The 25,424-nt window shown below is 35.9% G+C and overlaps 1 protein-coding gene across 1 annotated transcript in view; it reads left to right on the forward strand.

Moving 5' to 3' along the window:
* Positions 1–1,325: 1,325 nt before the first annotated feature.
* CGNL1 (cingulin like 1) overlaps positions 1,326–25,424 on the forward strand; it is a gene marked incomplete at its 3' end in the record, with an annotated part of 45,305 nt that continues 21,206 nt past the window's right edge. The window contains exons 1-9 of the mRNA XM_082005309.1: positions 1,326–2,924; positions 3,447–3,541; positions 4,489–4,582; positions 5,611–5,712; positions 6,435–6,583; positions 7,099–7,234; positions 9,290–9,502; positions 24,507–24,713; positions 25,036–25,140. Coding sequence (XP_081861435.1) covers positions 1,341–2,924; positions 3,447–3,541; positions 4,489–4,582; positions 5,611–5,712; positions 6,435–6,583; positions 7,099–7,234; positions 9,290–9,502; positions 24,507–24,713; positions 25,036–25,140 — 2,685 coding nt within the window. The 5' untranslated portion in view covers positions 1,326–1,340. The remainder of the gene's footprint in view (positions 2,925–3,446; positions 3,542–4,488; positions 4,583–5,610; positions 5,713–6,434; positions 6,584–7,098; positions 7,235–9,289; positions 9,503–24,506; positions 24,714–25,035; positions 25,141–25,424) is intronic.

The raw sequence follows: 25,424 nt of genomic DNA on the forward strand, positions 1-25,424 counted from the left end.
TTAGGGAGAAGAGGAGGTTTTTGAGGGGAGCCACCCTGCTGGAAGTAAGAATTGGACGGAAACTAGCATACTACGAATATTGCGCCAAACTTTTTAATTCAGTGTCAGGAAAAAAATTATCATTTTGCTGTTGATTAGAATATCTGAGGGAGACGGTTCATGCCAAGATACACAGGGGAGTGAAACTGGCTGCAGAGGTTTGTTTTTCCATGAGACATCCTGTTGTTTTGGTTTCCTCTTCACGGTTTATTCATCATCATTTAGTGATCCTGGTTTTGTCAGGCTTCAGTGATTATTCAACTTTCCAGCTCAGTTCAAAAGTTTGTTTCCTCCAGGTTTTGCATCAATCTAACAGAGTCTTGTGTTCCATTCTTTCATAGACACAGCTCTTATCATCACTGCATTCCCTCTGCCACTAGACAGTTGGCACAAAATATGCAACAGATAGTAAAGTAAAACTACCCACAAAACCAGCTCTTACAGAAAGAAAGAATGGCATTTAACATTAAAAGCACAGGTAGGGTTTAATTTATTGTTTTCTAGAACTGAAACAGTTTTGGCACATATAGGCTGGAGTTAGCATTCCTGTTGGTTCTGAAAAAGGTACTATCAGCTTTCAAAATACTAGCAGTGTTTTTCCATTTCTGTTGCTCAGCAAAGTATATGTTTTAAAATAGCAACTGGAGTTTTCTGGAACAAGCCCACAATTGGAGGATTGTTAAATTAATCTGTAGGAGAGTTTATTCTTATGGATGACAATGAGATAATGAATGTTAAACAAATGTTGAAAACCACGTACATGAAAGAGCAACTCAAAGGCGTGAGGATATTGACCTTCCTTGCAGTGCTTTAGTTACCTAAAACTTATAACCTAAAACTGTCTGGTTGCGTTTTGCTCTCCTTGGCTTATGTTTAAATGTTAATATGGCTGGTAGTAACTGCTGGCTATAAAATGATCATTGATTTGTGAAGGGTACAGTTTTTCAGTAAATAGAGTGGAGATACCCAAAATAAAAGCTCCTTTGACTAAAAAAATTGTACTAGAATTGCTTATATTTGAAATCATTTGATCCCAAAGCAACTCTGTGTAGGTAATGTTTACAGTCATAAAATAACATTACGCTGATCCAGAATCAGTCAGTCAGACATTTGTCTTTGTATGACAGTGCATTCACTTTGGGCTTTGTATAGCTTGTGTATTGATTTCTCTGCATATTACTGTTAGTCTTCATAGTCATACTGAACGGTGGAATAAAGTAATTAATGAAATAATCTGATGTATTTAAAACAGTGACATTTTTGTAATTTTTCTTCTATTCAGTTATAATCCTCTGATAATCATGGAGCCATATTTTGTGCAGCATGTGCAGCAGGACTATGAAGTCACTCTTGAACTTGCAAGTGAGGAGACTCAAAAAACTAGACATGCACAAAATTCTAGGACGGGATCTTATGGTGTCAGTATTAGAGTCCAAGGAATTGATGGACATCCTTACATCGTGCTAAATAATACAGAAGGATGTTTGTCAGAAAATCCTCCTCCTCCTGGAAAAGAACAGCAGCTCATTTCTCAGACTGTAAGCAAGCCACCCACAGACTCCAATACTGCTTTGAAGTTGGAGGACAACAACAGTGAACACACAAAGTTTCCTGGAACACAACACATGCAACCCTGTATGCTTAAAAACCTAAAGATAACCAATCTGGATGAAAAGGAAAATATAATATCAGATTTTAAAGATGGAATAATGAAATCCTCCAATTTGTTGAACTTTCAAAGACATCCTGAACTTTTACAGCCTTATGATCCTGAAAAAAATAACTTGAACTTGGATAATCACCAATCTTCTGTGTGCAGTAAATCTAAATCTTTTGCAGATGTTGATATAACTGAAACAAAGCCTTGGATTTCCTCCTCTAAAGTAGTGTCCCTACAGAAGACAAGTACACACCTTGCAGAGCCAACCAAAGCAAATTCAAAAAAGATATATTTGAACAGGTCAGCAGAAGCAGAAGACCAAAATAAGCAGCTGTTGAATTGTCCCAGTAGCATGATCAGCCCCAATGAAGTGTGTGTTTCAGAATCATTTTCGTCTGTAGGAGGATCCCCACGTGTTAGTCCCACTGCTTATCCTGAGACAAGAAAACCTAGACCAGATGTTCTTCCCTTCCGCAGACAAGATTCAGCTGGGCCAGTATTGGATGACTCACGAAGATCGTCATCCTCATCAGCTACTCCCACTTCTGCAAATTCCTTGTATAGATTTTTACTTGATGACCAAGAGTATGCCATTTATGCAGACAATGTTAATCGGCATGAAAACAGAAGATACATCCCATTTTTGCCTGGAACTGGTCGTGATATTGACACTGGTTCACTTCCAGGAGTAGATCAGCTAATTGAAAAGTTTGATAAGAAAGTTGATCCTCACAGAAGAGGTAGGTCAGGAAAAAGGAATAGAATTCATCCAGATGATCGTAAAAGATCCAGAAGTGTCGATAGTGCCTTGTCTTTAGGGCTTGATGTAAATTCAGATTATTTAGGTGAATTCAGTAAAAGCTTGGGTAAGTCAACTGAGCACTTGCTGAGACCATCTAAAGTTTGCTTTCACAAGCAGTTATCCAGGGATCAAAAGTCACCTTCCAAAGAGGTTAAGATTTCTGCTCGAAGTATTGGAAAACTGCAAATGCCTGATAAAGACACTCAGAACAGCAGTTTCAGTTCTTTGCAATACCATAAACAAAATGGAGCTGATACTGAGAGTTTGATGTTTAGGTCATCTACACTCCCAGGACAGAATAAGAGAGAGGAAGTTAGAACAGTAACTTCTACTTTATTGTTGCCAAACCGAATCACAGTTCTGCCTGATTCAGGAGCCAAGAAGATTTCTTTGAAAACATTTTCATCAGTCCCTAATATACAGGTAATTTTGAATTTACTCTTTGGGTTGTGTTTTGCACTCTAGCATACCAACACTGTCATATTGTTAAATGTGTATTTTTCTGCTTTTCATTAGAACAAACTTTCATCATGCAGTACTTCCAAATGGGATAGCAGAGTTGTTCTGAAGAAATGTAAATACAAAAATTATTCCAGTAGTTGGAGATGTAGAAAGCATGGTTTGTAAAACAGCTTATTCTTGTATGGGTGAAGGAAGATGGTGGGGCCAAAGAATATTAGTGTAGATGATGTTATGATGATTCTTAAGCATAAATGCACAAAAGTAGAATGCTCAAATATACGTAACTCCGTGCTTGCTTTCTTTTGGTGTGGAGTACTCTTTCTTCTAGCAGTAAGCCAGAACTCCAGTGGATCTTTGTGAACTTCAGGTCCACAGTACATAAATTTTTTAGTAATAGAATAGAATGGAGAACTTCAGTTGTACGGATTGTAATTACAACCCTCATAGGATTATATTTTTTTACATGTTATCTTGTCCTTTTAGGTGACTCCTGATCTCTTAAAAGGCCAGCAAGATCTTGCACAGCAAACAAATGAAGAGACTGCTAAACAGATACTTTACAATTACCTTAAGGAAGGGTTAGTAAGCATAGTTAACTTTTGGAGGGAAGACTGTATTTTCTCAATGTTTATTTTCTATTACAGAATTATGAAACAGACATTTCACTTCGTAATAACTTTCGATTTTACAGTTTCACATTTTAAATGTATCTCAGCTTTGTCTGTTATGGCATTATAGGATCTCAAAATACCCAGGCAATTGGGACTTATATGAGGTATTATACAGGTTTTGATTAAATATACTTGAAATTTATGAATCTTTGTCTTTTAAAAACTTCTGGAATTAAACTTCATGTGATATGGAGGTTCATGAAGAATTCAAGTCATACCTCGTGGGAGTTTAAGCTTGTGGATTTTTTTAAACAACAAAAAAGTGTTATCTCTTAGGATTTGACAGAAGCTGTCTTGTTGCTGTGCATTTAATCCTTTGTCTACCTGTAACTCTTTTACTTGGTATTTTTTAATGATAACTTATTGAAAGATGAAGGAAGGAGAAATTAATTAAAATATACATGATGTGCTTAAATTTCTGTAGATTCCTGATGTAGCAGGTTCTGGGAGCTATTGAAGTGTTATTTTATGGTGCCGTAGTCAGGACTTGAAAAACCTAGTACCAATTACTTCTAGTTTCAGTATGTTTGAATAATATACATGCTGAATACCTCCCTTTCCACAGCTATAGTCTTGTAGAAGAGAGCTGAAATTAAAGAGTTTGGTGTTAGTGTGTTTTTTTGTGTGGTTTTTTTTTAATTTTTGTAAGAAAACATTTGGAATGTAAATTTTTAAAAGCCGATCTTTAAAGGGTTTAATGAAATCACAGTTGAGATAATTTCTGAGTGGTTCATATTAGATTTTTTTTTTGTGGTGGTGATTTTCAATAGTTTGGACACTCTGAGTTTGTTTTGATCTTAACAAAATAGTACCTTTGATCATATTGTTGCTTACTTGTACTGCTTCTGTTTTAGAAGTGCTGATAATGATGATGCGACTAAGAGGAAAGTCAACTTGGTTTTTGAGAAAATTCAGACTTTAAAGTCAAGAGCTGCTGGAAAGACGCAGGTAAACAATTTTTTAAGTTGTTTTGGTTTGTTTCATAGTGATATGGTGTTCAAACACGGCTTTAAAAATTGAAATCCCCTCACTGACTTCAATTAGACTGTTCTTGTAGTCCCTCAGTAGTATAGCTTAATTTTAATCAGGTACTGAGGTGACTTATGGGAAATCTATTTGTTAACAAGTAAAAAAGAATGTAAAGGAGTCTACCATGACAGTTCTACATTTTGCTTCCACATTTTAGAAGGAGAGAGATGCAAACTTAGCGTGAACATCGAAAGATTGTTGGACTGAAGAAAAAGCTAACATACATAGCTTTAAAAAATAATAGTGGAGCATCTTCTCATTACAGTGACGTAAACAGATATCTAAGTGGAGAGAGCATTTTAATTTGTGATTTAGAAAAGCAGTAGTCTAGGATACTGTTTAAAAGCCATATTACAATAATAGCATTTGATAGTCTGCCTACTGAAAAGTTTTTGTTTCGTGCTACTGTTTTTTCAGTTCTAAAGCAACGTGAAGAAATGCCCAGTTGTTGCAGTGATGGCATAAGAAGGACTAAATGCTTACTTTTGATGATTATTTTATCCTGGTTTATAATTAGTGAAAATGAAAATACAAAACACATCTTAAGAAATTACCAAAAACGTTGTTTGAAAATCTGTCTTGACATCTGAGCATGAATCCCTTTGAAGTTCATTTTGTGTAATTGGTGATATCTCAGTCAAATTTGGCCTCAAGTACTCATGATTTAATTCATATGTTGCCTAATTTTAATTTTTCTTTAGGTTTGTATATTTTTTGTATTATTGGCATCATGCCTTGAGCAATTACCAAGAAGTTTTATGAAAATCAAATCATAGTTCCTTTGAAAATATTAGCTTGGCTTGACCCATATGAAGAGTCTGTGGTGAGCTCAGGCCGTTGATGCTACATTTCATTAGACTTGCTTGTATCTTTAGTTTAGATTGTAAAAAACAATTGTCAAAGAACATCTTGGCTTTGTGGGAAAAAACTTCTCTATTTAATTGTAGGTTTCGGATGCTTCAGCTGAAGTAAAAGCATTGGTGGAACAAAAAGCAGAACTTGAAAGGAAAGTGGAAGAATTAGAGAAAAAACTGGATCTAGAAATTAGGGTACGGCACTTCATTGTTCAAAGGCTTTTGACTATTTCAAATATACTTTTCTAAGTAAGGGACAACTGATCAATCAGATGAATCTTTTTTGCTTCATACTCTTTTTAAGCCAGATATACCTGTGCTTTTACAGAAGACTTTTTATTTTAAGTGTAGTTGCTCATAGCACAGTTACTCTTTTTAAGAAATCTCTTAGTATTTGAGAAGGAATACGGAGCAGTGAATAAAAACGTGAGGCACGTGCACATAAAATTTCTTGGGTATCTGCAGACATAAATATTAATCTGCTCACTGCAGTGAGACTGACATGGAGTGAGAGACAAACTATTACTCATGTAGCTGCTCTTTATGAATTTCAGTATTATTTTTGCAGTGCTGAATTCCAAGTAATTAAGTACAGTCATGCTCTGAAGACATGAGAAGGACAGCTTGACTTGTTTTGGTTTGCAGTTTGAGTCTGTGATAAGAATCAATATACTTGAAACTAGTTAGGTAGTACTGAGGAGACTTCACTTCTCACATTTCTAATAAAAATCAAAAAGCAGTGCTTTGTGTGTTTTAATAAACATTCCAAGCTTTTAATATTCATAAATTAATAAGCATCTCTACAAGTGAAAAATATCAAAGCCTTGAAATGGCTTCTTTCATATAATAGAAAAGAGCCTTTAGTTTATTTATGCTTAGTCTATCATCTTGCTTAACTTTTGGTGTACAAAATTCAGAATCAGGAAAATTCCAAAGAAGAGAGAGATGCTACACGAGCAAGCCTGAAAGATCTTCAGTTGCAACTTGATGAAAGTATATATGAAAAAGAAGCCTTAAAAAAGCAGCTGGAAGAAAGCGAGAAGGAACTCAGGCAAAACCTAGAGGAGTGAGTTAATTCTAGAAAAGTTATTAATTGGAATTTGTACATTTTCTTAAATCTTTTAGATTAAAAGTACCTGTGTCTTCAGAATATGTTAATGGAATCAGAGTGATGTTTGTTATTGTAGGAAATGCTTCTACTGTTTAAAAAAGGGTATGTTTTTAGAGTATCGGGAAGGAAATGAAAGACTGCTGAATTTGTAGTCTTCCTCTTAGTGCAAATTGCTTTTAACATTCCAGAGTCATAATATATATAGTTCGGATCTTTAAAATATGGAAACACTTGAGTGCTTTAATCAAGAATATAGTACCAGGTTTAAAATAAAACACAACTTTCCACTTAAATATCTACTTAAAAGAGTTCTCTCTTTTTTTACCCCTCTGACATTTCATTTTTCTGCCTCATTATATCCCATTCCCTTGTGGGGAACATGGGAAAAGACATTGTATATTTTTAGTACTTGAAAGAACAAATTAGTATTTCTACAAATTAAAAAATTCTGTCTGATTTTTCCTGATGAGGCTTTTTCAAGTGAAGATGGAGCAGGAACAACACCAGACCGAGATCAGAGATCTTCAAGACCAGCTCTCTGAGATGCATGATGAACTGGATAACGCAAAACATACTGATGAAGGGGAGAAAGAGGTTCTGATTGAGGTTAGTTATAATGTATCAGAAGGAGGATGACAAAATCAGAAGAATTGCATAAAAAGTGATAACTAAGATACAGGTAGAAGAAATACATGCCTTAGCTTTTCCCATTCTATCAATCGAAAACAATATACCATTATTAGGTTACCTAAGAAAGCATCTTATAATAACTACGTTAACACTAAAAGGAATACAAAGTATAAGTTCCAATGTTTTATAGAACAGGAGGACAAATAACATAATGGTTGTGGGACAGCTGAGTTATCCACTATTACCAAATAATCATCTCAGTCATTTTTAACAATTAGATAGGATTTTGGGTCAGAACAGAGAAGATCTGTTTAAAGAAGGTGTACAGATTAGCAAGGCCAGATGAGATTCAACTAAGAAAATTAAAGGAACTCACCAAAGCAGTCTGTAAATTGTTCATTCTCTATTGATGGGACCAGGGAGAGAAAAGACGAGAAGGAATAGAGTCTGAAGAGGAATAAGAGAGTTACGGGATTTCTGTCGCCTTGGAGTGGAAGACGAATTTGCTGTAGCCCTGGTTATAGTAATATACTGATGGTGAACTAGAGAACACTGCTTATTACATTTGTTGATAAGTTGTGTAAGAGTATTGGTGCATAATGGTTCAAGGAAGATTAGAATTCAGAATTATCTTAACACTTTGTAGAACCAAAACAATTAACTTCTCTTAATACTAGTGCAAACAACTAGCTTAATAAATGGAAGCTAAATGTTAAAATGCAAAATAGGGAGCAAAAGCATAGACAATAGATCTCAGGAATATTAAAGATGTTTGTATGCAAGACATGCTGAGTAGAATAACTACCTTGTTTTGTGTAGGTGAGATTTGATTACTCTCTTAAATTACTGTCTTAAATCTCAGGCACTGCAGTTGAAAGCTGTACATAAGTAGGGGAATATCTGGAATGATGATGATAGTACTGAAAAACATTACCTGTGAAGAAGAACTTTGATCTGAATGGAGGAGTGAGGGAAGAGTCAAAAGCACATCTTATATAATGTTGCTATAAAGGAGATAGTGATCAATTTTTTAATTTTGTGTGGGAATAGTGTAAGAAATAAGAGACTTAGCTGCAGAAATTTAAAGTAAGTATTGGAAAACATTTTCTATCAATATATCACATATTTCTATCAATGTTTAATATTATCAGTATTAATTATCAATAATTAATATTACCACTATTAAACAGGGGAACACGGTTATCTGGAATGGTAGTAGAATCCCTTTCATTGGAGGTTTTTAAAGACAGAATAGATGATGTGTGTCAGTGGTTTAGATGTACTGATCTTGCTTCACTGCGGGGAAGTTTATGTTCTTTTTGAAAGTGCAGTTATTCACAGCTTGGGAAATACCGAATTACATAGTTCTTGAAGGCGTACATTTTTGATTGTCGCTGTTATTTCATTCTATGTTTGTATACATGTATGTGTGTATTCTTCAGTTTCACTGACTACCCACTTCCTTCCCAGCAATTTGGAGAGGGGAAATGACTTCTAGGGGGACATGGTGGGAGGAAGAAGGCTATAAAGGCGTGGACTCAGTTGGGAATCACTTGTTTTGTCTTCAGCACTTGCAGAAGCAACTTTATTGTCTTTTCTGCAGGAAAGACAAGAAGAAATTCTCATTGGGTTAACCTCTTTTGCAGTGTGGGAAACAAAGGTTTTTCTTTGTTCTTATCTATCTCTTTGCTATAGAAGGTAGGACTGAGGGAGTTGTTAAATGGCAACCTTAGTTTGACTCCTGCTTTAATTACAGGCAGCCTAACATACACCATCAAAATGTTTTAATAGTTTTATAGCGTCAGATATCTTGACCCATTATATAAAACATCAGCTGTATGTTATACTTCTAATAATCTTAGGGTTTAGTAAATTTTTATCTTACTATAAAAGCTGCAAAAAATACGTCAGTCATACAAAACAAAGTTGGCCTTGGGGAGCTTGTACTTAGATGCTTTCCTTCTCTGAAACATGAACAGAACATCAATTGGAGCTATTTGTCATGCAATAATGTTTAATTTTATTACTTAGGAGCTGATGCAAATGAAGCAGGATCTGCAGGAAGTATTAATAGCAAAAGATCAACAAGAAGAGATTTTGAAAAAGAGAGAGAGAGAGCTGACAGCTTTAAAAGGAGCGCTAAAAGAAGAAGTATCTAGCCATGACATGGAGATGGATAAACTTAAAGAGCAACATGATAAGGAATTGCTTAATCTGCAGCAGAGCCTGGAGAAAGCAACAGAGGTGAAATAAGTGATTACAATTAATTTCTACAGGGAAAAATAATACCTCTCACAGATGTCCCATACTCAATGCTTTAAGATACTAATACTTTCTTAGCAAAATAAATAGGTAAATATTTGGGCTAGGAGATTCTTAGCTGCCAATAAGACGTTTTATTTCATACGCTTATATAATGTTTTGATTGATTGTCACAGCTGAAGTTGTGAAGCCCTTTCTTCAAGCAGTTATTTACTATGTTTGATTCATTGCAAACTTTGAGAGGGAATAGATGGGAGTATATCACAGAGGAACATTTGCTTGTCTTGGATTAAATTGAATCATTGAAACCTTTAGAATGCCCTGAAGAGTGCCAGTGCGGTTTGCCAGTGATGATGTTGAAATTTAAGTTTTGGAGCTTCTAGCACTTCTCTGCAGTTCTTTGCAGCCCACTGTTCCTACTTTCAGCTCCTTGTTTCACGTCCTGTTCCATAGTTACATCGTCCCACCTTGTCACTTCAACTCTTTACTACTAGAAAATTTTTTTTTTATTATTCTTTTCATTTATTGACCTTATCTGGTTTTCTGAATGGCCAAATGAGTGCCAGCACAAGGGAAACAGCAGGGAGTGGGTGTCTGGAAGCACACAGGAGGAAAACAGAACTTGAAGGAGTTGCCTTTTATAAAATCAGCAGGAAGTCTGTATGAGGGTGAGAACAGGAACAGTTTTCAGATGTGCGTATATGTGCTTTGTGAAGTTATCTTTGCAGAGACAGCAACTAGGAATTTATTGAAAGATTTTTTTTTTTTTGGTAAAGGAACAGATCTCATAAAATTTTGAAGATTATTTTTACAATGACAGTTATTTGTGTCTTTTCTGTGTCCTCTTCCCTTTTTTTATCTGTCATATATTTGAGAAAATTTCTAAAGGCAAACTGTGCTTGACAAATGTAAGTCAAAATTGTAGGCCCAGCTTTATGCTTAGAAATGTCCATGCTAACTTATATCTTTTACCCATACATCATTAGTGTTAGGTGAGTTGCAGTTATCCTACTGGTCGTGGCCAAAAACATAATGTAGAACTGAATTAAAATTAAGATTGAAACTTGAAAGACGTTTCCAAAGCTTTATATGCTTTATGAGCAAAATAGGAAGACATATGGAAGATGCTGGATAGATACTGTATGACTGAATTCTGATAAAGAGTATTCTTTTAAGGGATTGTTTTTAAATGTGCGATTTTCTTCAGCAGTTAGAAAAGTTTATATGCACTGATTTGTTTCTGCAGCCTAGGACTTCTACTTGAGATTGTTTGGCTTTGCTTAAATGTGTTGTTTCTCTTTGTTTACATCATCATGAAGAAATTTGACTCGCCTGACCGCTTGAACGGAACTCATTTTTTTTCTTTGAGAGAAAAGTAGAACATTTAAATTACAGTTTTTTTATTATACAGTAATTGTAGTGACAGCTTAACCTCAGTGAACCATCTTTCGAAGTTGCTGCATGGTAATTTACTGTATTTCAATTATGGAACTGTAATTACGACTGACAAGAAATGAAAGAGTAGTCTGTGTGGCATAACAATAACGCAGTCTGGGAAATGGCTCTATGACTGGGGTGCTGTGGCTTAGAGATAGTTACAAATAGCATTTATTTACTTGCATGACATAGTCTATCTAATAGTAAATTTAATGAGATGTTCAAAAGTGAAATTTAATTAATTAATGTTGCTCTAAGCACTAGTTCTGCTCTTCTGACTTTAATTCGATTTTTGTTGTTTTTTTTTTTAAGTAAAACTTTTATTATGCTTAATTGGAAGGTGTGGGGTTTTTTTAAATCTCAGTAGTGATAGTACTCTTAATGGGTTTTTTTGAAGCCCAGCATTATCTCTATGCCTGTTGGCTGAGATCAGTTGTTGAGTTTGACATACCATCTATCAGGAAAGTATAACCAGTCTCTACAGGGAGGTAGGCAAGTGATTTGCTGTGGTCTTACATATGATAGTAATTATTGGTCTTATAATTAATCTGGAATGGAACAATGTGTGTGAAAATAATGTTTTGTTCAATTAAAGCTGCTTGACCTGTTAAATTTTTTTGGTAAATATTATTGCAAGCTGGAAAGATTTATATTGGATGGTGGGATACAAGAAATTTACATCAAAGGTCAGTGGAAAGGGCCATTCGATTGGCCCATACACACACAAAACAGGTGTGTAAATGCTGCAATAGTGGTTTATACAGAAAATATGGATACTGATGTTTGATATATCAGGGTACATCGGAGTCTGTATGTACAAAGTTGTTAGTTCTCATGTTGCTTCTGTATAATCCAAATTGACACACTGAATGAAGGTGTTTTGGGATATGTATTATGCTGAAAAGGAAGGTTTTGCAGGGAGAAAGGAAGTTACTTTTGTGCCAGTGTTAAATGGACAGAATTTTTCAGCTGCTGGGGAAAAAAAAATTCAGATGGGTTGGCAAGTAATGTACAGTACATTTAGTTTGTGTGATTAGAATGCCATATAGATCTGTTTTGAAATCATGTTAGAAACATAGTCAAGGTTATCTGATATGAGAACAGAGTAGGGTTATTTGTCATGTGTGGTTCTGTTCTCTTGCTCACTAATGTGGTAGGTTGGAGTTTTGTTTTTGTGTTTGTTTTTTTTTTGTTTGTTTAAATAGAGGTTATTTTATAAGGCCACAGATATTAAGATATTAATTTTCTTTCCTACAGTTTACTTTTTTAACTCATTTTTGTGTTATGTCTTTTGTTTGTAGTGATCTTGAGATGGCTGTGATTCCTCTTAACTTCATTCATTGTTTATTAAGACTGAGACCAGACTATTACCGTTTAACAATAGTAAAAGTTTCTCTTCTGTAATATATCTCTGTGGGATAACAATTGCCTTTAATTTAATAATACCTTTAAAAATTAATGTATTTCTAATTAAAAATTAAAATTCCATCACTACAAGTGCTAGAGCTAGGAATATGAATCCCCTCCTGGTTTTAATGTAGTACAAAAAACTTAATCTGACCCTACAAAACAACAGGACAGAATTGCACTACTTAACCATGAGTGCTCTGTCACTGTGGGTGAAGTGCCCGTTTCAGTAAAATTTGGAAACAGCTTTTGGCATGTAATCCTGTAGGTAAAAGGTTGTAGCAGATTGCAGCTGGTACTGTTCAAATTCCACTGAAATTGTATCAGCTCAGGAGTACAGTTGCAAACTGCACAGCACTGTCAAATATATGTATGTTTTGAGAAGCAGTCTGTACAAATTATGTTGTTCAGAAAAAGCTGTAATCATCACATTATGAAGAGGCTTATGTAAGCCTGACCTTGACTGATTTATTCAGGGTTCATCATACTTCTGACCTTGTCTTCAAAATGATAAAACAGATGCTCAGAGTTTAGAAGCCGATTCATTTATCAACACATTTAAGAATGCAATGAAGCCTGTGGTCAGTGAGCTTTAACTGCCACGTGTGTGACGTGTGATATGATTAAAGAGAAGAAATAATTTTACCAGAGAAAGCTGTAGGAACAGCAAAATACAGTGGTTACCTTTTGCACATGTTACAAACTAGAAGTGCACTCCTTTAAAATAAGAAAATAATATAAAATTTTGAGCATTGTAGATTAGAAGAAGGTTTATCTTTGGTTTTGTTTTTTCTCCATGTGTATGAAGTGATTGTGAATTTAGGTGAATCTAGCACAGAGCTGTGAAGAAAAAATCTCCCATGTAGAGCAGAAGCTTAACAAAAACTAGCTTAAGCATTATAAATGATACTGATATATACTGTGTATGCCTTTCTTGCAGAAATGGCTTGGCATATGTAATTTAAATGTAAAATGAAACAGAACTGAATTTACTATACTCTGAGAACCTATTTTGTAGTAATGCTGTACAAGCACCAAACAGTGGTTGCCCAAGTTACTCAGGGTAAAGTGAAGACATAATTGATTGTGGAGCATTGCAGAGACACTTTGGTATATAAAGTGATAGACAAATTTGATGTATATAACTGTAAAATGAAATATATGGAAAAAAACAATAGGTTCCTAGCTAACTTGGACACTCTAAGGTGAAATCTTGGGGTTGTAATAAATAGCTCCATAAAAACATTGTCTTGATAGCAATAAAAGAAACAAATTACATTATAGGAATTATTTGGGCATAAGAATGTCATTATACCCTTGTATACATACATCCATAACTCATCTGAATCTGCATCCTGAATGCTCTGTCTGAGTCTGGTCCGTTCACCTCAAACAAGACACACAACAATTGGAAAAGGTTTGGAGAAAATGAACCAGGATTTCAAATGCCACTGGTGGGTTTTTTCTTTCCTCTGCTTGCCTGAGGCAACCTTAGCCATGTTGAAATAACACTTTTTTGTTGTTTTATTTCTATCTTAGAAGCTAGTTGGTAACTGGTCTAAACTGTATACAGAATCAAAGAAGAGTGAAGTGGAATAGTGGAGTCCCAGTCAATGTTTCCTCTTTTATGACCTATCCCCAACCCCCTTCATTTCCTGCCCTCCTTTACCAGCCCTCTGAAAACCTGGTATGTTTTTGATTGATTTCCAATGTGGTTCTACAAACACATAGGGAGTGGGGGAAGGAGAGGGAGGCTGCACAGCCAGAAGTATGACAGTGGAAGGAAGGCTTCAGGCACTCCTTAAATAAGCATCGTTATTGGAAACACATATTTTAGAACTGTATATGGGAAAATCTGGGAGACAGTTTTGATTTGTATTGTTCTAAGTGTTTGCTCTGTGCATGGAAAGGAATTTGTTTGGTAATAGCATCATGCATGTTTTTAGGCACCTAAATTATGGAATATTAGCTGTGTTGTCAACAAGAATCATAAACATGCCTCTAAAGCATACTGAAGATGTAACTTAGTGACTTAGGTGCTAAAGCAAGCTTTTTAAGATCCAGCTTCTCTGGTCTTTAATTTCCATGCAATTTACTCCTCCATTTATTTAGTAGGGACATGTGTTTATTTGGATGCAGGCAGTACCATGAAACTACAACTGAGTGTTTGTTATACTATATGTAGAGTCAAGAAAGCCTCTGAGCAAAACTGTCCTGCAAAGTTATATTTGAGTTGGATTGGACCACATCTAAACAAGACCAAAAAAAAAAAATCTGTTTTATATATAATAGTCATTTCACCATCATGAACCTTATTCAGCCAGGACTATTTAGTTAGTCTGGGTTGGGAAGGGGAGTGGTTTGCTTGTGGGGTTTTATTGTTTCTGAAAGTTGGCAAGAGCCTGTGCAGTCAGATGCTTCTTTAGTACCATCAGGAGGATCTCTAATCCTTATCAGCAGAAGACAGTATATGTATGTTCAGGTGATCTGTCATGTGAAAGTCTATGTTTATGCATGTGTGTGAAGTGTTTGTGTAAGTTTGTTCAGTAGGGTACAATCTGAACACAGAACTAGTTAATATTTTACGCTTTGCAACAACTTCTGACCTTCAAAAAACTGTTAGTTTTTCAAGTAACAGTTGAGCAAGTCCAAGTATGTCATGATACGTAGCTAAGAGGATAATATGACATTGATATAGCTACTGGTCGAGATATTAATACTTTTCCTGGCTCTGGATTTTATAACTATGTAAATGTTAGGTCATGCCAGTGTTGGGAAATTTTGTTTAGTAAGCTCTGTATTAAAACAAACAAACAAAAACATTCTCAATTTTAAAATGTGGGCATTTAAATCTTTCATTACATCTCATAAATGAAAACCTAAATAGTTTTTTAAATAATATTAAGGATATGATACCATTTAGATCACTGAAAATGGCCTTGCAAGAAAACAGTTCTTCTCTAAACTGTCAAAAGTGAATAATTTTTAACCAGTTAGTAGAATGGCTCTAGCTGAAATAGAAGGAAAGACAGTCTGACCTGCTTGTAAATTTGTGCACTTGCTTACTGAATAACCTCTTGAAGTACAACTGAGGATTTAGGTTGATTGCAGTGTACCTCACTGAGAGATGAAAACACACTGACCCTTTTAATAGGTAACTAATGACAGTTAACTTCCAAAGGCATAGCCATGTGTTAAAGTTGGCTAGGCCTCATTTTGAGTTGATGGGAAGAATTAATATAATCAGTGTAAGGTAGAAAAGCAGTAAGTAAAGCTGTTTAGGACGTTTAGTCGCTCTTCCAGAGGCTTGAGGTTGTTTGTTTGTTTGGTGGGGTGTGTGCGTTGGTAGCCTAACAGTCCATTTTGCTTTTAAGGAGTTTTCACATTCCTTTTTTAGAGGTATGAGATTTTATTATCCATGCTATCCAATGTTGCTGTGTTATTCATCCCAGGGCTTCCAACTGCTTTAAGAAATGGTGTCTGAGGTTAGAACTGCCTAAAGGTACACAGTGGGGAAAAATACCGGAACTACAAACAGAGCTACAAACAGAAATAAAGACCTGTTATTTGTATTCATGAGCCTTAAAAACTAGATGACTATACCTGAATAATACTGATTTCAGAAGCTGTCTTTACTGAAGAGCTAATAAGGATTACAATTAAAGGGCTGTCCCTGTGTTGAGACTTTGTATGTTTGTATTTTTTTTCTTGGGTGTCAGTCTTTGGGTGTATGTTAGTTTTGGGGTTTTTTTGTTTTTTTGGAAATCACCTGCACCAATCACCTAGGGAAATCGGTGTCTATTTTTTTTTATTTAAACTTGATTTGTTTATATACAAAAAGGAGAGGAAAAGACAACAGAAAGGGATTTGATATCTCCCATCATTGCTACCTCCTCATAATCATCTGAGGGAGCTGGGTAGATCTGAATCCCTGAAGCCACATGAAACTTTTTACATGTACTTCAAGAAGTTAAACAACTAGTCCAGCGTCAACATAAAGGGGTGGCGTGTGAGACTTGAGAGTTGGTTTTAGCAGACAATATCTTTCTTGATACCTTAAGTGTTCCACACCAGGAACAGAATGAAGTGAGAAGCCATACTCTTTTATCAGAAGGTTTTGGAAGATTATTGTGCCATTTACTTTAATTCCACAAGTATGAATATGGAAAGAATATTTGAAAGTCTGTTACTTCCACAACTTCTATTTGTGCTCTAGCTCATTTTGAATGGAGATCTATTCTTTAGATTTGTACTTCAAGTATTGCAATTAAAGAACAAACAGTTAATTGCATTAATTCAGTTTTACTCAGTTGAACTTGATTCTGAAAGGAAATGTAAAGGTTGTTAGAAAAATTGGCTGAGTTGTGCTTAATAAATGTTCAATCTAGTCAAAATTTAACGATTCTAATAAGCTGTGAATGAGATACTTAGCTTCCCCTCACTTTAGCTCTTCCTGTATTTTGTAAAAGGACTCTAAAGGTCTCATAGTGTGCAGTCACTGCCAAAGGGGAATTTCACCAGCTGAAACACTGAAGTCAGCCAAAACCATTTTTTAATGATCAGTTACACAACCACTCTCATGTCTTTGCCAGTGTTGAGGGTGTGGTAAAAAAAGGTGTGGGGCCACAGAACATTTTCTGCATTCCTATACAGGAGGTTTTTTGCTGCATTCAGGTTGAAATAGAATATTTAATTTGTATCTCAAGGATCCTGTTTGTATGTTCTGTCTAGTTTCTTTGGGTTTACACAATAATGGGTGGTGGGAAGGATTTTGATGCCTGCTGTACTAACTGAGCTTCATCTCTGATTCTTTAAATATGCTCAGTGCTTGCACCAAAGTTAAGAGTAGAATAATATATAAATATATTTGCTTTACCAAGATTTCTGCAACAAAGGAGTTGGAGAAATATTTATTACTTTATTTAAACTTGGTCTTGACTAATTTTAATATATTTTAAAATATTTCTGGACACGTATACAACTATATACAAGGGCATAAACCCAAGCTTTATTAGATTAATTTCTCATTAGGCAAAACACCTGGAAGAAGCAGGATGAGAAGTGAGGGAATTGAATTTCAGTGCTGAAGTTCCCTCATGAGGAGCAACTTCCTTAGGCCCAACGCTGAAAACTAAATGCTGCATGCATATGAACTCCAGTAGCTGTGACTATGTGGGCTCAGAAAAGCAGACCTATGCTAGGTAGAACTTTATAAATCAGGTGTATGTACCAAATCAAACAGTACACATATACATGTGTATGCTTTCTCCCACTTTCTTCTCATCCATCTGTTGACTTAAAACTAGCTTTGTACTCAAACACAATGTTAAAATATTTCATTTATCAATTTTTTCAGACTTCAGTCTGTTCCTGCACTCAGTACATACTATTAAAAACTTCTTCTGAAGAGGGAATTATATTGATTATTTCACAGACTTTAATTCCTTTTCTCAGCATAGCTGCAAGCTCATGAGTAATGTTATTCCCTGTACTAAGTATAGGAAAGTAAGAGGTAGAGACATAAGTGTCAGAAGGATCCATTAGTTGTGCATGTTCAAACTGAGGAGCTTTGATATATTCAGGGTACAGTTTTTGCTGACTTCAGCTGTAACTGTGCACTCAAGACTTTGGAAACCAAACCATAGTGTCTCAAATCAAGCATCAAGGAAATCAAGCAGCATGAAGTTATCAATCCCCTCTAGAAAGTTGTGGTTGAGTGACTTGCCTCAGGAGCTCTTTGGCAGAGACAAGAATAGAGTCCAGATCTCCAGAGCTGTATTTGGGTACCTTAGCTCTGAAACTACCCTTTCCCTTACTGCCTGACTCATTTCTGCAGCACTCCTTTATTTCTGCAGTAACAGCCGCTTTCCCTGTAAACTCTCAACTTGTTCACAAGATGATTGACTAATCCTTTAAGCTTCAGAATTAAAATATAGGAGAACTATTAAAAATGATCAGTGGTTATTGATCACCATAGATTATTTTCTTCCATGTATGATCTTTTTTTGTGGTCAGAAACTGATGTTTTTTGCAGTTGACCATTCTTTTAGGATTTGATAACTTGTTTTATTCATGGTGGATTGAGTCTACTGCTGGGCTAACAACTAAAGCTACTGCATGTGCAGTATGGTACAAGGACAGTGTCAGAATGTAGAAGCTTATCTTCAAGCAGTCACAGGACTTTGTATTGTGGGACCTCATCACTACAGCTATGTTTTCTTTCTTCTAGACAGGCTTCTTCTTCCAGCTTTTTTTCAGAAATTTGCAACGCATTTCCAGCTTCTTTTACCTAATATCTGTAGTTTAAGTCTGCTGATAAGGCTTGCTCAGTCTTAAATCATGAGTTTAAACATGATAAAATTTGAGAAAGCATAACAAAATATTTCACGTGTTCAAAAATAATAAATGAGAAGTATGAGTGTTTAAGAAGTTTAAGAAGTCTGCAAGGACGTGGGTATTAAGAGGAAGGCATTATTCCTCAAGAGATTGAAGAGATGGAAATCTGAATGTGAAACAGGCTAAATGTAGGGAATAGAAGGCACTGAATGCCCTGGAAGACAGATTGAGGACAGGCAGATAAAGCAAATGCAGGCAAACAAACATAACAAGGAAAATGATATAGGTTTTTTTACCTTGCATAAATATAATTCCATAATATAATATAGTATAAAGTTGCTTTACTTAAACATACTGCCACAACTAGCAAGTGGGAATAAAAAGAAAAAAGCATGTTTTGTATATCATTGGGAAGAAACTGCAATCTTGGAATTGAGTTATATTAATTTTAAGATCCCAAGAGCCCACTTCAACGCTTAATACAATTTATTCCTCATGTGCCCTGCCCCCCCCCCCCTTTTCTTTGGAGGGTAGGGGGTTTTGTTGTTTGTTTGTTTGGTTTGGTTTTAAGCTGATTTTTTTTTTTTTTTTTGTTTGACAAATATGTCTGAATATACAGTATTTAACTTTAGCTTTTGTCTTCAGGAATCTTGTTTAACCAGTTTTGTCTGTTATGTGCTCTGTGTTTACATACGTAATCTCATTTCAACTCTCTGAAGATGCTGTTCCACAATTCTGTGAACTAAAGATGATGTTATATTAACAACATTTGTTAATGTTTTGTATTCAACTTAAAACATTACTTTGTGACCTTTACCCAGTTTTGTTACCATGGGTTAAATTTATATAGACTTAGTTAAAATGATTGCCAAAACTTTACCATCATCCCCAAATATTAAATGTAGCAATATAAAGGATTTATGAATGGGTACCAACAGGAGTCATTAACTGATGTAGTGTCATTAAGCCTTAAGAACCTTATGTAAACTCACACTGTGTATGTACAGTACCATTACAAATAAGTCATGTGACGACTAAAGGATATGGATCCACCGCACAATCTGTACATCTGAGTTTTTCCTGGCTGACTTTTTTCCTCATTTGTACTTACTAGCCCTATAGTATTCAGCTATCCTTCTGCTTTCATCCTCATCACTCTAACCCACTCTAATTTAAAGCTCTTGCAAGCAACTTTCAACTCCTTTTTTGAATGTGTGAGCCAGTCACTGAATTTTAAATGAAAGCTGTGCCTTCTTGCTCATGTAGACAGAACCGAAGAGATTAGGATTACCTCTGGCTGTTAGCAAATACTGTCTGTTGTACAATCTAAACTGTCTACGCTATTGCCACTTTCAGTTTTAGCCTATGAAGTGCAATGTTTTGCATTCAAACTTTATCAACATACATAGTAATTTCTCTGTAATTTCAGTTCAGTGGTTTCCATATCTCCTACTGGTATGATTTATTAGGGCAGTTTTATGCAAAATCTAGTGGGCCGTCTCTAACAAGAGAGTGGTAAATTTAACAGTATGGTCTCTACGTGAGTAATAGTGCTTTCTATTTGCTTGGGACTGGTTGAGTACACTGCCTGTGTGGTAGGGTTCCATAGTCAAAGGACACTATTTCTGCTTCAGTAGTGTCCACGTATGATTTGATAGCTTCTGGCCTGAACCTTACGTAACTGTGTGTGATACATGGATAGGAATCTATCTCCACTGGGTTCTCCCCTAATGGTGTCGCTACAAGGTCTGTCAGAACTACATTTCAGTGCTTGTCTCCTTTGCATATCCTTTCTAATGATTCCTAGACTCTTTTCTATCATGTTCACCTGTCTTCCCAAGAGAAGACCTGGAGGGGAGGTGGAAGATCATGTGGGGTGCCAGGTGATATTAACAGTGGAGAATAGGAGAAGGGAAGAGGCATGGAGTTTTTTGATACCCTAACTTTCTGTGGCAATATGCCACAAGATGTGGCATGTATTGCCAAAAGCTATTATAATCCAGAAGCTTCATTTATGCCAGTGAAGAGCTCTGCATGCAATTCTCATTACGCTGTGGGTAAGTTAATATATGCTTTTTTTTCTACCTAAACCCAGCTGTGTAATTTGACTCTTTCAGAGAAGTGATGCTATGTGTTCATTTTCTACTCAAAGAATATCTAAATTGTATTTGTGTGGTTTGACTTTGTTTAGATTTTGCTACCAAATTGAAGATACTTATGTATTGTTTTCTCTAATGTCATCCCAAATGACATCCTGAAGGTGATCTTCCATGCCTTATGTGTATAGTACAGTTGCGTAAGGTGAACTGATAGGATAGATAACTCCTGTGTTTCTTTTCAGTCTTATCTGACACGCATTGAAAAGACGTTGAAAAAATAATCTACAGTGAATTGTGTATTTTGAGGAAAATTTCTCCTACTCTCCCCAGAAAATATGTATGAAAAATGCCCACTCTCCAACTACAATACAGTAAAGCTCCCCATATATACTAAGAGAGTTTTCCTACCGTCTTAAAAAAGTGTGTGTGTATATTCGTTGTTGGTATTTTTTAAGACATGCCCCTTCCAGGTGGAAGAAATGAATTTTGTACTTAACGTGCTAGAGAGTTTGTTTGGGAACAGTTTGTTCATGTGAAAGTGTAACCCTTGTAATGATGCCCAGGTTATTCCAAGGCAGCTGGAACTTCAGGCAGGTTTTACTTGTGTACCCAATTTATTTCCAAGATTTTATATTAGGTTAATAAAGATAATGCAACTTGCCCTTTATGCTTCTCTGCCTTTTATATATGTTCACCTAGCATCTTGCTCACTTACTGAAATACATAGTGAAAAAGGAGGGAGAATACCAGTTTAGTTTAATTCTAAGGGCTGGAATAATGTTCTAAGATACATATAGCAAAAGCCAGGCTGGAGCAGATCTCTAGATACGACTGCATCTGTGTAGGCTGAACTTAATTTTTAACTTGTTAGGTTAAATACATTATATGTGTGTGTGTGTGTGTGTGTGTGTGTGTGTATATGTATTTCTGTATGTAGATCTGGAGGTTTTGTTTGGTTGTTTGCTTTTTTGTGTGTGCGTGTACTTTGAAGTAAATGATGCTTCCTGTGTTGGGAAAGTAGAGCAAACCATGGTAAATGAGGTAGTGGCATCTTCAGATACAGTGTGGGTCTGCTGCAGTCCTCTTACTGTGCACCCCTGTGTAGGCGGTTGGATGAAAAAGAACAGACAAATCAACATTCCTTTCCCTGAACTCCCCAGCATGCCTCAGCTGCTTTCAGTCAGCTCCAGAAAGGGGAAATGAGACAAAAAGGAGCCACGGTGGAGTGCTTGCTAATTAGTAAATCTTTGCTTTATGCAAAAAAAGAAAAATCAAAGGTGTATATATAAATGAAATTTCAGTATGTGAGAACTTAAAGCATCAACAGAGATTTATTTCAGAGCTTTTTAACTAGTCATGTAATTAGAAGAACAAGTTTTTTCAGTATTTTCGAAAGACCAGAACTTGTCAGCCTGCTTATGCTGCCAGATTTTGTATAATAAGTTCATTGACCCTGTAGACAGTCTGAGTGTTTTCTGAGTTACCGCTTTATCAAACTAATTTGCATGATTTTAAAGCTGTTGCTTGCTAGAAAACAATCTAGTGAGGACATACTTCGTAAACACCCTTATATAACTTTGCTTATCCCTTTTGGGGGTGGGGAGGGGAAAATTGGGAGCTATGATGAAAAATACCATAACTGAAAAGTGATTTTCATGCTTTCATAAAATATTTCACAAAATAGTTTGGTAAGAAACTACTCTGTAGGATTTCTGTTGTTTTCACACAGATAAACACAATTTCACATGCAAAAATATTATGCTTCGGTAATTAATGTGTAATTACGTCTTGTCACCAGATAATATAAAGACCAAAGGTATAAATGGATTCAAAAAGGATTAGAGAAATTAATGGATGATATATTCATGACGGAAAAACAGCAAGAGCTGAGAGTGTGTAATGGGGAAAGGCTCACCGTGCAGTTCTTCCTCCTATTTTTCTCTGTAAACATCAGCTGCAGCCACTGGAGAGAATACTGGTCTAGAATGACTCATATATCTGTTCTGGTGTTCTTACTGTTGCTGAAGGCAGTGGGCCTGTATATGAGAACTGGATCTTTGTACAGAGTATTGCTTTGTATCAGACAGACCCTGAGTGCCCAAGAGCAAGAACCACAGCTTATATCTCAGATTCTTTTATGTTATTTGGAAGGGATTCAGACTGACAAATAAACTAAGAGCAAAGATTAAATCCTTCCAGCTCTTTACTCCGCAGAATTAAATGTTTACAGGTACATACCTGGTCTGTGTTATAGTGTAACAGTATAGATAGTATAACAATATAGACACATACTTCCACTCATGGTTTCCACAATAAACGGTAGGGTGTTTTAGAGAGGGTAAGTGGTGAGATGAAGGTGTTGATCAGCTCTGACAAAATTACATGCTGCAGCCAGTTGCCCTGCCAAAAAAAATCTTATTGCCACATGTGATAAATTGTGATGAGCATTTTATTATAATTCATAATTTGTCTTTTGCTGTATCTTGATATGAGTTTCTGAAAAAACACAAAGTGTATCTTTTTATCTTTTTGAATACAAGTTGAGTTCAGTAGCTAAACTTCCATCCTCAGGCAGTAACTGAAAACCAAGGAGGACTTCTACTGAGTAAGTATAGCCCCAAGTGTGGACTGTATGATATGCAGGTAGAACTGCACCAATACCACTGTAACATACTTCCAGTCTCTATTGCTTGCTCATGCCTGCTCACCATCTGCTTTTCTGTGGTGACATAGCACTTTGTGGGACCATGTTTTTTGAAACAGGTTAGGACTTCTTTTTCAGTAACACCTCTTCACACACCCCCCTTTTTTTTTCCCCTTGGTGTCAGGATCTCTTTATGATATATTTATGTGTGTCTGTGTATATATTACAGTTGATACTGTTCCCTAAGTTGATTTACTCTGCAGCCCCACAAATAGTTCCATGGATGTAGAGCATTGTATGTTAGTGCTTGGAATAAGCAGGGGGGCCAGACTGCCTAAATTTTGTGTTGCTGTGGAAGATATTCTTCATCAATATGTTCTTCCATAAAGGTCCATATGGCTTTTCATGTCTGTTACATTTTTTAGATTACTTGGAGTTACCTAACAATGCGATTTGCTAATGAAAATATTTTAGGCCAATAAAGAGAAAGATGTTAAGGTGAAAACTTCTCCCAAGTGAGTAGTGATAGGATGAGAGGAAACGGCCTCAAGTTGCGCCAGGGGAGGTTTAGATTGGATATTAGGAAAAATTTCTTCACCGAGAGAGTGCTTAAGCATTGGAACAGGCTGCCCAGGGAGGTGATGGAGTCACCATCTCTGGAAGTATTCAAAAAATGTGTGGATGTGGAGCTTCAGGACATGGTTTAGGGGGCATGGTGGCATTGGGTTAACGGTTGGACTTGATGATCTTGAAGGTCCTTTCCAACCTTAGTGATTCTGTGATTCTGTGAAATATGTGATGGCAAGCATGAGACTGTTCAGATGCTGTATGTTACTTCAGCATGTAGGTATGCCTGAGAAAAAAATGTTCCTTGTGTGTTCTCCCACAGCAATATGAATACTAAAAATACATGTTTGTAAAGCATACAGACTGTAATTTAAATTCTTGGTTGACATTTAAATGTTATATCCTAGCTATATTTTCTGTGATGCCATATGAAACTTCTGTTGGAAAACAGTATCTTTTTTTTTTTTTTAAACATGACATAATTTGTTTTCACTAGAGTGCTGCTGTCCTTGCCAGTGAAAGAAACACTGCACAAGAGGTGCGAAATAGTATAGAAAATCAAGTCAAAGAGCTGACTGAGGAAAATGAGCAGCTGAAGAGAACAGTTGATGAACTAGAGAGTAAAATTAAAGAATTGCACAAACAAATTGATAATATGAAAGGAGAAGAAAATTCAGTGAAGGGAAAAATAAAGAGGTATGAGGTAAGTTTAAGAAAACAAGCTCCTTAAGTAGTCTCCTTCCTGTTTGCAAAGGATACATTGTAGAACAAAAACTGACAAAAGGGAGGATGGGCAATGTTATTGGGAAGGCTAAGCAAAACCAGCAGGTTTTCAAGAAGCAGGATGCGGTTTGCTGACAGGTATAGGAAATATTTCCCCGGTGAAAACCAGTTTAAAGCAAGTCACAGCTTGGAACTAGGGAGATCACTGATAGACCAGAGTGAACGTACTTTATAGCTTAGTTTACTTGTCATATTAAAGGCTGTGCCACTATTTCTAAGTGTATCAAATCTTACCATTGCAGGAAGAGAAGCAACAATTAGAAGAAGCTTTGAAACATGCTGAAAAGGAGGCAAAAGAACTGGTAGTGTTAAAAAGGTCTTTGGAAAGCCAACTAGAAGATATGCAGGTAAGAACAAGAGCAGTCTTTTTTTTCTCCCCACAATTCCATGGATCTAGCAAAATTTCAGGGAGATGAATTGCAAAATAAACTGTTATATTATTTTGAATGTCCATTGAGCTCTGGTTGTGTGTAGGTATTTACATGTAAAAGAATAAAAAGCTGTACTTGGATATGAAGAAAAATCTTGGCAGTAGACAAATATCAGGAAATTGGCTTCTCTCTTTCTTTTTTATGAACCTGTCTTATTTGCAAATGTTGCATGGAACTGGTATATTTCATACAAAACCAAA

Source organism: Phaethon aethereus, assembly GCF_964289735.1.
Source record: "Phaethon aethereus genome assembly, chromosome: 12".
Taxonomy (NCBI): Eukaryota; Metazoa; Chordata; class Aves; order Phaethontiformes; family Phaethontidae; genus Phaethon; species Phaethon aethereus.